This window comes from Camellia sinensis, chromosome 8, assembly GCF_055761805.1.
Source record: "Camellia sinensis isolate YWXY chromosome 8, ASM5576180v1, whole genome shotgun sequence".
NCBI lineage: Eukaryota > Viridiplantae > Streptophyta > Magnoliopsida > Ericales > Theaceae > Camellia > Camellia sinensis.
The window spans coordinates 124440633-124452976 of record NC_138968.1 but is presented as its reverse complement, the minus strand read 5'-3'; the positions used below and the strand labels follow the sequence as shown (position 1 = coordinate 124452976).

Below are 12344 nucleotides of genomic sequence, written 5' to 3'. Positions count from 1 at the left end.
GCCGACCACTTTTGCCGACCAAAAAAATTTCGGTCGCCAAAAAATGACATTTGGCGGCCAAATATTAATTAGTCGCGAATGATCATTATTTTTGGCGACCAAATATTATTGGTCGCAAAAGGTTATATTTTGGCAACCAAAAAATGAGTTGGTCGCAGAAAGTGGTATACTTTTGCCGACCAACTACAAATTTGGTCGCGAAAGGTCACAAATTTTTTGGCGACCAAAAATTTGGTTGCCAAAAACTTATTTTCAGCAACCAAAAAAAATTAGTCGCCAAAATTGTATTTTTAGCGACTAATATTTTAGTCGCCGTTGATTAAGATTTGGCAACTAAAAAAGTTTGTCGGCGTAGGTACTTTTTCTGCGACTAATTTGATCTTTTGGTCGCCAAAAGTTTGTGGAGGGAAATTTGAAACATAGAGGGGGGAAATGGGTTATGTTGGCGACAAAAAAATTTGGTCGCCAATCAAAATTTGAAAAATTTGGTCGTTTTGTTCCTGGGAAACAGGGAAAAAAAATTAAAAAAATTTAGAACCAGTGAGTAGCCTTTGTATATGTGAGGCCGATTTGAACCCTTCTTCCTTTGTGGAATCTATGGAAGGGTTGACGAGTGATATTATGGCGATGAATGAAAGAGAGAAAGGGGTTGCATCGTTGGGGTTAGCTTCGGTGGAGGTTGCATAGGGGGATCCGTTTCGGCGAGTTACTCAGTCGAAGCCCTTTGAGGAGTTAAGAGAGGAGCTTAATCGTATGAAGGTTTCCATGTCTGGTGTGGATCGGGAGGATATGATCCCATGTGATCTTATCCAAGAGGAAACTTCAACCCTAACAGCTTCTGCCCTAAATCTTCTTCAATCTCGGTGGTCAGACAACGTAGAAATGGAGGGGAGTGAGGAAGCTGTTGTAGATCGCGAATAAGTATATCCCAGACAGCCTCTTTCTTGCTAGGGCGAGAAATCTGGTATCGAAGCTTGATGCCCTTCCGATGGCTGGGAGTGTCCATTCTCATGGAGTTGGTGGTGGTATGGCTGATTCGAAGGTTTACACACCTATTGGAGGTCGATCTGGGTCAGGTGGTCGTGGAGGAAGGGGAGGCAAAGGCCAAAATCCTTTGGCCCTGAATCCTGAGTTGAATGTGGTTTCAACTGTAGACAATGTGGCTCCTGATAAGTCATGGGCTTCTATTTCTGATCTCTCTTGCTCTGTCTTTCTGGTATGTGTGTTTCTGGTATGTGTGTGCGCGTCTCTCTCTCTCTCTCTCTCTCTCTCTCTCCATCTATTTCTGATCTCTCTCGCTCTGCCTTTATGTCAACTTTTTTTTGTTCTTTTAGGGCTTAATTGATTGATGTTAATTTTTTTTAATGAGAATTTGATATGCTAAATAAGAGATTTTCATTGATGGGTGGTTCAGGGAAATGGGTTATGTTGAAATTGGGTTATATAGTATATTCACCAAGTGTTTGATAAAATGTCAAAGTGAAAAACCTTCAATTGATTAGTCTTACAGTTCATGTGCATGAAGTTGTTGCTAGGGCTCTAAATTTTGTCAAATTTTAATTGCAGATTAAGCATACTATTTGTTCGGATTGGTTGTTCTACTTTTCGCTCTCCTGGTAATCCTAACTGCCCTTTTAACCTTGAATTGATTTAAAAGTTTTAATTTTGTATTATAAATCTAAGAGGACACTACATTTGCCCAAACTGTTTAGCTGATGATCTCAGGTTTAACTTGTAAATGCTGCTGATTAGAAGTTCAAAATTAAACATTCAATTTTGAACGTCTAAAATATGAAGTTAGAGGTTAGAAGATGCATAAGAAATGGGAGGGGTTTTCAATATAAGGCACAATATGCTGCTGAAGTGACAAGCGATTTCGTTTAGATTTGAGAAGCAATTGTGTTGTATATTGGCTGTATAAGTGTTGCTTCGATAGAATCTTTTAAAAAATAAAAATTTGTGGTATGCATTTTTGGATAGGGACCTTTATGATTATGATTTCTAACAAACTATATTGAAACTGATCTGGTGGGTCTTGCTATATTTTTTAAACGATGTCCAAACCTTCAGACGTTGATCATGGATCATGATGCAATAGGTCAATATGTGAGTATCTGGACAACCATTCTAGCCTCTTTCAAATTGTTGCTTCTTAAATTTTAGCTGGTTTCAAGTGAATTTTTGTTTCAATTGTCAGGAGACACTCTCACAGGAGTTACAATGGAAAGAAATTTGGTGTTGCTTGCCAAGTTTGAAAAAATTATCATTTAAAAACTTCAAGGTAACAGCCTTCCAATTGTATTTGTTAATGTTGTTGACGAATCAAGGACCAGTCCTAGAGGAGGTTCTTGTGGAACTGAGAATGTGAGACCTCATTGACAAACTGTCCAAGTATGTCTCTCTTAGTAGTTCTAAGAAACTAAGAGTTTACCCTTCATTTTGATCAATTATAATGATGACAAATTGGAGACTGAGTTTGTCTTTAATTTTGATGAATTATAATGTTTGTATGGATAATTTAGCTTTTGTTTTGTTACTTCCTAATGCTTACAGTTGTTTTGCTACTTTTGTTGCTACTTGTTGCCATGCATATTTTTTGAAATCATATATATGTGACCTCTTAATATTTAATGTTTGGCCACAGTTTATTTAACTCGTGGAATTACCCTTTTATTTTTATTTTTTTTTCAAATAACCAAATATTCCTTACATAGTCTTGGCCATTTTGCATTTTATCTCGCTACACTTAAATGGTTCCATTTATAAAGTTTATATACTGTTTATCCTGTTTAAATACTTTAATAAAAATAAAATAAAAGATAATATTTAATTCTTTAACTATTGCATGAAATGCTAATCTTTATTTGTTTTTAAAGATGAAATGCTCATCTATAAAGATTTTTAAAGATGAAATGTCATCTATGGGCAAGTTTTTATCTTAGGCATTAATTAGTTTTTACTTTTAATTAATACATGGGTGAAATTATAATTCTAGCAGATGGAGTAAACAATACTAGTCATTATCATTTTTTTCTTATTTTTTATTTAAATAACTACACTATTTTTAGCAGAAAAGAGTAAACACAAGTATTGTAGGTGGTTGTAATGCTCTGTTTCTTTATAAAGAATGGAGCTGTTACTGTCCAGGTGTCGTGTCTGCCTGCTGTTACTGTCTATAAATTCTACAGGATTGTGATGTGTATGCTTTAGTTTAGCTTCTATGAGTAGCTGCCCAGGTGCCGTGTGTGAGTGTGTCTCTGCCTTGCTGCTGTTGATTCTGCCTTGCTGCTGCTAGCTCTGTTTGCTGGCTGTTTAGCAACTGTCTAGGTGTTATTTGTGAGTGTGTATCGCTGTTTCTGCAGCTATTGCCTCACATGTACTGTGGCCATTTTTGTAGGGGTTGTTTTGTTTGTTGGGTTTTAGTTGGTTTTATTTTCTTCTGTTGGTTTTGTCATTTTTTTTTTTTTGCTGGGTTGTTTTGTCATGTTTGGGCTTGGGGCATGCCCCCTTGTAATCTTGTATTTTTTTCCTGTTTTAATTTATGAATTATTCACCCAAAAAAAAAAAAAAGAAGAAAAAAGTCTTGGGTTTAGGGGAAACACCAACATCGTCATGCATAACAAAGTCTATTTATTTCTTTATAATAACTGTTAGTTAATTAATATATACAATATAGTAACATCACATAATATTGTGTTCTTGCTATTTAATTATTATATAATACTACTACTACTATATTATTGCTACATTAATGTTCTATCCATTATTATAGGTATTATCATTATGCCATGCCACTGATTTGAGCACTAACTTCTTAAATTAATAGCGTCTGAAAAAGCTAATGCCGTAAAATTGCTTATTTGACTATAAGTCTAGGACACTTGAACAGATAAAAACTCTCTTTTTATTGGATGATGGAAAAATAAATTAGTTTTTCTAATTGTAAATTTTTGATACATGATCACAATTGTATAGTGTTGTGTTAGAGATATGTTTTTGACAAATGACTTTAAACATAATATATTGCCAATATTGCTTTTCATGAAATGATGATAACAAACATAACATAATAAATTTTAGATCACCATTGAAGCACCATCTTGTGAAACAAAGTTGAATGAGGGATAGTTTGTTATTGACAGTTTTATGTGAGTTTCCAGAATATTGAAGCAATTGACAGATGAGCAAACTTTGAAAGATATGTTGTTATTCTGTGCTTTTTAAGGACTTGAAGTAGTGAAATGTTGAGTTTCCACAAATTTTCCAGTCAGAAAGGCATAAACAAGATCTCTTAGCTGAGATAGTTTTGGAGGAGCAACCTGGTAGGGAACTATCTAAATTGTAACAGAATTGCTTCCTAATTCAAAGAGCTCTACAATTGTGGATAAACCATCCCTGGCCTAAAAGGTATGGTTCTCAATCTCCATGTGTAAACTGCAGGATCTGTCTTTAGTCCTTGTTGAGAGTAGTGATGATAAAGTGTTCTATTAACTTCAATGCTTCTGCAATTTGCTAGAGGAGTAATGACAGAAATAAGGTGTCTAAACGATTGACTGAAGAAGCAGAGAAATATTTTGAGGACTTCATTTCAAATGTTGAAGATATTAAAATTTCTTTATTTGATGGAGAAAAGAGTGATGCAAGTTTGACTTTAGGAGTAACAAAGACTAGAGATGCAGTGTCACATTTTAGGGAAACAGAAACAATTTATAATACAGCAGGATCTAATTCTCTTCCTATTGAAATGGATGGTGTTATTCTTCCTTGGTTGCAGTAGGAGACCGCTAATGATGGTTCCCCTCTTCCATCGAAGAATAAGAGAGAGCTTCTTGTGACTCCAAAAAGTATCTTATGGGATGCAACTCAGGTAACCTTCAAACTGTCACATAGTTGTAATATTTTAATTCATAAATTGCTGTTCTAACCTTTGCTGACTAAAAGTTATTGCACAGAACATACTTTCATTTAGTTGTAAGTTGACTACTTCACTGGCTTACAATACTTTCATTTAGATGTAAGTTGTTTGCTTCATTGGTTTATAAGAAATTAGTTGCCTTTTGTACTTGTGATAAGAATTATACAACATCAACTCTTCAGATTTTAAATTAAGGTTGGTAAATTTTTAAACAAGATTTTTTTAGCTGAAATTTTAAGTTTAATAGAACTTTATATTTTATAGGTTGAAATTTGACAGCATATAGAACATTGAAAGGGGAAAATAAACAGACTTTACAATCTTCTCTTTTTTTTTTTTTCTTTTTTTTTTGGATAAGTACAGACTTTACAATCTTTACTCGTGCGTATCTTAAAAGTAAAAAGTTTAAGTTGGTACATGCAGTTTTCAAACTCTGACTTTTCTCAATTATTTGGTCATGTCTCATTTGAGTTTTAATTGTTTTACAAAATTGTTCAAATGGCATTTATATAGGCAAACATGATGTGGTTACAATAATTTATGTTTGTATTTGCTTGAAGTCAATGCTATTGCTGTGTAATAAAATGTTGCTTACTTGCCAATGCATTCAACCCAAACTGTCTACCAATCCTTTAGTTGTCCAACCACCCAAGTAACTAGGTTGACTTGGGGCATCATGCTGATATCAAAATGCCTATTAACAAACATAATTAGCAAAAAAGATGAGAAATAATTTGAAGACAAATTATGATGACCTTGATCTAGTGCACTGTTCATAGCCCTATTGGTGCCACAAGATCCATTTAAGGAAATGCTAATTTACTTCACTCTGTTTTTTATTTTGTTTTCTTTGACTAGTAAATAATTCTTCAAGTCTACTGCCATCTCCACTTATTGAAAGGCTTTAAACTCCATTATGGTTTTTAAAACATTGATTATAGAACAGAATGTGTTTCACTCAAACATTATTTATAGGATATAGTTTCAACACTTTTTGCATCACCCATCAATAGGGAATTTCGGGTCCTCAATTCAATATTGCTCATATTAATTTGCATTTTTTTCCTCTAATTAAATTCTTAGATTTTGACCATCTGTTTTTGGTTGCTTGGAATATTAGTTAGGTGATTAGATTTGCTGCAGAACCATGTTCTGCATTTTTTTTTTTTTTGTTGCAACAATGCGAAACTCATTTAGGCCATTATTCATGGGTATAAAATGGATGACTTGCAAATAAGCATGCATTGTGGCTATAACCAAAAGTTAATGGTGGCAAGGAGAGAATCTGTTGAGTGGATTTTAAGGGTTAGGAGTTAAAAGGATGTAACCAAAAGTAAAAGCCGTGTGTGGTACAATTAACTCTTTATACAATAGAAATGGGTGATCATGAGCAAGATGGGGAAGCAATTAAGCTTGCCTTCAGTAAGAAGAAAATTGAAGCAAGGAAGAATTGGCTCCGACAGTTTGAGGTTGGAAGTTAAATTTCTTTCTTCCATAAAATCTAAGGTGTTCTGTAATTGTTCTTTTTCTAATAACACTTTCTTTGTCTATGTGATTTGCAGCCTGACACTTACCTTGATCAGAAGGAGAAGGTCATCAAGTACAGTGATTTTGTCAACAAAGAGCTTATATTGTTTTCTATGGCAGATCTTCAACGGTCAATTCCTTCAATGGTTGATGGCCTAAAACCAGGTCAAAGGAAGATCCTTTTCTAGAATATTCAGTTAATGCTAATTACTATACAATTTTTTGAAACTCTTGTTTTACATCATTCTCTCCCTTTAGGAAAAAAAAACCTCACCCTCGATTTACTATGAATCGAAACTTCATACGTTTGAGCTTGTCTGCATCTATCTTGTAGTTAAGGATAATCTTTTCACATACTTGACTTTGGAAAAGTGTAACTCCTCTTGGGATGATTGTTGAATGCATATGTCACATAAAGGATACTTGCTCCCATCTATGTGCATTCTCTCTTAGTTCTTTTAGGAAATAACAATTCCTTGAATTCTTAAATTACTTAAGCAAGGAATTTTGGCATCTTCTTAAAAACCCTTCTTTTCATTAGTTCGGTCAAGGTCGTACACTTTAGTAGGACAAGGAAAATAACTAAGAGCATAGTCAAAAAGTGGTTGCACACCTTTGTTTTTAATTGCACTGCCCAATAATACAAGAACAAACTTCTGCGTTGTGGTAGCCCTCCGGTTTTCCTCTGTTATTAAGCCATCAGTTGGTGAATATTTTGAACTACATAATTTGATCTCATCTTGCAATTTGACAAATTTTTTTTTTTTTTGTTTGACGAATCTTCACTTTCTGTAACAAGACTTCCAACTTTTGCAATAATGTCTTGGATTTTTTCTTGGTATACTTTCAAGACTTTTTCTTCATTTATTTCTTGGACACGAGACAATATAGATTTGTCTTCAAACGTGAGCCCTTCAAGGATAGTTTTGACATAAGTATTAATAGTATGGTGCTTAGGCTTGTATTTTTCCTCCAATAATTGTTCATAATTCCATGGCAAAAAAATCTCCATTATATGCCTTTTCATTCTTGACCATGAACGAATACGCACCTTGCCTTGTTGCTCTCTTGATGATTGCAAATCTAACTATCACCAAAGTGTAGGACCTGTAAGCTTTAATAACACATACCTCTACTTTTATTTGTTTGGAATTTTCATATTTTCAATATATATATATCTAGTATCCAATCTAGAATATCTTAAAATATTCACCACCACTAAATTTAGGTAAACTTTCATGATACCTATAATCTTGATGATAAGAAAAGTCCACGAGCTTGGGTTACGACCTGTTCGAAGGCAACCATGGTTATGAACTGCCCCTCGGGGAAGACCTCGTTCTGACACCAATTGACACAGTGGTAATGGAGGAAGGAACTAATTATTGTTCTAGTAGACAACATGGGCTTGATATCATTTTAGATTAGATGTGATTTATTGAATCCATAGGAACAACCTTGAATCCACAAGGACAATAAAACAGAAACTCTTTAAAAATAATGTTGATTAAAAGAATAAGTTACTCATGCCTGTAGGCTCCTATGTCAGTTGAGCAAAGTTTCATCTTTTATTCTCGCTAGTGTGAAATCTATGAGTTTGACTGAGGTTGGGCTGTACGGGATGAGGGGTGCTTGATTGGGTTGGCTTTCTTTCCAAATTTTGATGTACAGGATGGATGGGATGAGGCTTCAAACATGGCATCAAAGACTTTTTGAAAATCAATGTATAGACCAGTAATTGCGTAGTGCAGTAAGTATAGATCAGAGCAGGCACAACATCACCTATAATCTACAATTTATCCTTTCCTACTGTTATCCTTTCCTACTGTTGCTTTAAATTTGATGCTCTATGTCAAAGCCAGAAAGGACATTATTAAGGTTCATGATTTTCATAAAGGTATTGACATCTTCATGATTTGACTGTTGTTTGGCAGTCATGATTGGTATGTAATGAGGTGTAATTGAAAAGACTCTTACTTTTTGCCAAATGATGTTTCTGGTCTCTAAAAGAATATTCAGTTAATGCTAATTACTACACAATTTTTTAATACTATGTTGTAGGAATTACCTGGTGTCTGGAGTCAGCAAGCAGATCCAAGTCAATAGAGCAGCACCTATTATGGTTACGGACAAGGTTATGATGCCTATGGTTATGGGACTACACATGATCCTTCATTATATGCCTATAGTGCATACCCTGGTTACGCGCAGTACCCTCAATAGGTATGACGCTTTTAAAGAACATTGTTTTTTCCCTTTTGCTGGATGTGCTGTCCAGATTGCAATCTAGATAACATACAACTGGACTGTTTTTTGATGCCTTATTTGTAGGAAAGTTAAAAAAAAAAAAATTCATTTATTATATACTTAGTTGTGGAACAATTAAAAGCATTGTAGGACACAGACCAAAACTATTAAATCGTGTTTTTACTCGCATTTTGTGATGAGGATATTTGAAGGAGAAAAGGAACTGTTCAACTCAGGATTGAGAATTTTTTTTAGATATTGGATGGCCGGAGCCAAAAAAAAAAAGGGAAACAAAAACAACTAAAAGAGGGGCTGTTATCTCAGTATTTGCGACTTGATTGATAGATGAGGAAATAGCTTCCTTGGCCAATAGATTTGTGCATCTGTTAGCTTCTCTCCAAACCAACACCAGCTGACACTGTCGTTCTTTATGCACGAGCTCTGCAATGTTATTGCAAATATTTAATTGGGTTTCATCATGCTGTGTTTCAAATTGTTATGTTTCAAATTGTTATGCTAGATATATGTGACTTGTGAATGAAAACTTAGAATAGTTGTATTGTGTCGAATGTTAATGAATTATGTATTGTGTCGAATGTTAACGATTAAGTTAATTTGAATGATGCATTAAAATTATAGGTTTATTATGGATTGAATGAATTATTAGGAATTACAGGTGTATTGTTTTCCTGCTTTGGCGACCAATTTATTAGTCGCGACATCCAAAATAAGATTGTATCCAAAATGGGATGGCTCAGGAATTTCCTACCTTGAGCAATACTATAGGGCTAGTAAGATTGTATGTTTGATGATTATATAATTTATAATGTTCAATATTTATAGTGTGTACAGGTGAGTTTCATCCTGAGTTTAATTTTATTCATTTTTTTCGTATTTAGGGTTTTGAGAAACTGCAACATGTCTGGTGAAATCCCGAAATATATTTGGAAAATGATGAATCTACAAATGTTGTAAGTAAAGCATGTTAAGCTTTGGTGAATGATTTTTATTTGACCTTCAGTGTTTTCATCAATGTATAATTGATTACACGACCAAAGTGATTTAATTTTCCATCCTGTTATTGTTATTGCTGTTAGTTTTTTTCACTGTCAAGGCACGAAAAGGACAAATCACAGCTCATTTATATGACAGCGCTTATTGAATTTTGTTCACAAATAGTATATAATTTTTGATCATCATGCAGGTAGATTCTGTAGTTTACCTTGTTGACGCGTACGACAAAGAGAGATTTGCAGAGGTCAAAAAGGGGCTGGATGCCCTACATAAAAAAGAACAACAACACTCAACAATACTCAACCTTGTTAACACCAGATGTTCTTTTTTTTGAAATTGATGCTGATTATGTTAAATTTTTGTTGGAATGAATTGTTTTTTGTTTTTTGGGGTTTAGAATAGGGTTTTGTGAATTGTTCCTTGTTTTTGGAATCAATGTTGCTGCTGCTGAGTTATGTGTTGAAACTTGGATATAGAAAATTTTATAATACGACCTGTTTTGATTATGAATTCGTCCTATTTTGATTATGAATTCGCTAAATATTACAGGTGTATTGTTTTCCTGCTTTGGCAACCAATTTATTAGTCGTGACCAATAAATTATTTTTTTTCACAAAAAATGACAATTGCCGACCAAGAGTTTTGGTCGCAAAAAATACATCTATTGCCGACCAAAAACTTTGTTGGTCGTGGAAACTCACTTTTGCCTACCAACAGTTTTGGTCGCGAAAAGTAACAATTGGCGACCAAACTAATTTTGGTCGCACAATGTTACAATTGGCGACCAAAATTTTTGGTCGCGAAATGTCACAATTGGCGACCAAACTTTTTGGTCGCGAAATGTGCCAATTGGTGACTAAGAAATTTGGTCGGCAAAAAACGACTTTTCGCGACCAAAGTGTTTTAGCGACAAAATGAATTAGTCGCGGTAATTAAATATTTAGCGACCAAAAATTTAGTCGGCAAATCCAACTTTTGCCGACCAACGAAAATTTTGGTCGCGAATTACTTTTGCTGACCCTCAATTGGCGACCAAACTAGCGACTAAAAAAATTGGTCGCGAATAACTTTTGCCGACCAAAAATAAACTTTTAGCGACCAATTTTTTTGTTGCTAAAAGTGTTAATTGTTGTAGTGGTGGAGAGGAGTCTTAATGAAGATAGACTTTGTTTAATAATTATCTCTTTATTTTATTTATTTAAAGAGATAAAAATTAATAATTACTTGAAGACATGTAGTTCAATTTGATGGGAGGAAATATTTATTTCCTTTTCCTACAAGTCCATGTAGCTTGTGGCTTATTTTGATTGGTCCAAAGGTTGTCATCTTGAAGACTGTATCACTTTGATATGTGGCAACTTGTGATTTGACCATTTGTGTATATAGAATTAAAACCTTTGGACACTAGGTAGTATTTTGTTTACTAATAATTGTCATATTTTTAGGTCTTTATAACACGTGACAATTTATAATTGGCTAAAATTTTGCATGCTTACAAATGCCCTCTCAAGACTTGCTTCTGTACACATTCCAGAATTGTGAAATGTGAGCGAGCCTTGAAATATAATTTCTGTTGTAACCCCAACATACCTTTTGTTTAGTAATAATACATGAAAATTTGTACATGAATTATACTAGATATGGCCATAGTCGGTTACTTAATTCCATCTTGCCTTTGTTAATTAGAATTCAATCAAATTTACAATCGAAGTCCACCAAGTAAATGGTTTTGTTTCCTAATCCATGTATGATTTGGGATTAGAAAATTCCGCTTCTATACTTCTCTATAAATTGGGGATTATTGTAGCATAAATTTTGTATAGCCGCAAGGAGTCAATAATCAGCGAATTCGAGCATCGCAATCATCCAATTCTACATTGTCAGGTATGCATATTATTTTATTTACTTTGCTTTGTTCAACTGATGCACCTGCCAGTATATAGAATACCCACTTCGTATAAACAACCATTATTTATTTGTTGTAAAAGAAAAAGAACCCATGTGATATTTTGACCTCATTAATCCTGGCCTAAGGGGAACAAACAAGATATCTTTCACACTACAACAAAAACATACTTTCGTGGCACTACACTAGTGGCATATTTTTAGAAAATGTCACAAAAAATGATATTTAGTGGCACGTTTTTGAAAAATGCCACAAAACGACAAACATAAAAGGCTCTAGTGACATTTCAATGAACAAGTGTCACAACACTACAACAAAAACATACTTTAGTGGCACTACACTAGTGGCATATTTTAGAAAATGCCACAAAAATGATATTTAGTGGCACGTTTTTGAAAAATGCCACAAAACGACAAACATAAAAGGCTCTAGTGACATTTCAATGAACAAATGTCACAACACTACAACAAAAACATATTTTAGTGACACCATACTAGTGACATGTTCTTAAAAAATGTCACAAAAAGTATATTTGGTGGCATTTTTTAGAAAAATGTCATAGAGCCACAAACATACAAGGCTCTAGTGGCAATTCAATTAAAAAAAGTGTCACTTCAGTACAACAAAAATGTCACTACAACAAATTTACACTTTAGTGACACTACACTAGTAGCATGTTTTTAGAAAATGCCACAAAAATAAAAATTGGCATTAAATGTTTTAGAAAAATGCCAC

At 34.0% G+C, this 12344-nt stretch overlaps 1 protein-coding gene across 3 annotated transcripts; it reads left to right on the top strand.

Annotated features, from left to right (window-relative positions):
• The first annotated feature begins 503 nt into the window (after positions 1-503).
• Positions 504-10213, top strand: LOC114294772 (DNA topoisomerase 2). Of its 3 annotated transcripts, XM_082883354.1 has the most exons (10): positions 539-1216; positions 1567-2106; positions 2198-2281; positions 4226-4407; positions 4775-4867; positions 6290-6384; positions 6478-6607; positions 8504-8665; positions 9589-9660; positions 9894-10213. In XM_082883354.1, exons 5-8 carry the CDS (start codon positions 4852-4854, stop codon positions 8581-8583), a joined length of 321 nt encoding a protein of 106 aa, XP_082739480.1. In that variant the 5' UTR covers positions 539-1216; positions 1567-2106; positions 2198-2281; positions 4226-4407; positions 4775-4851; the 3' UTR covers positions 8584-8665; positions 9589-9660; positions 9894-10213. The 3 variants fall into 3 exon arrangements, with proteins under 3 accessions (XP_082739479.1, XP_082739478.1, XP_082739480.1); XM_082883353.1 differs by lacking the exons at positions 4775-4867; positions 6290-6384; positions 6478-6607; ... (1 more) ...; positions 9589-9660; positions 9894-10213 and having other exon boundaries at positions 504-1231; positions 1567-1616; positions 4226-4744; XM_082883352.1 differs by lacking the exons at positions 4226-4407; positions 4775-4867; positions 6290-6384; ... (2 more) ...; positions 9589-9660; positions 9894-10213 and having other exon boundaries at positions 510-1231; positions 1567-1616; positions 2198-3474.
• Positions 10214-12344: the final 2131 nt, after the last annotated feature.

Excerpts from the sequence above, each read along its gene's own strand:
- LOC114294772 (XM_082883353.1), top strand. The coding sequence starts at position 989 with ATGGCTGGGAGTGTCCATTCTCATGGAGTTGGTGGTGGTATGGCTGAT. Across the intron at positions 1,232-1,566 it reads TTCTGGTATGTGTGTTTCTG|ATTAAGCATACTATTTGTTC; the intron begins GTATGTGTGTGC and ends TTTTAATTGCAG. Across the intron at positions 1,617-2,197 it reads TTCTACTTTTCGCTCTCCTG|GAGACACTCTCACAGGAGTT; the intron begins GTAATCCTAACT and ends TTCAATTGTCAG.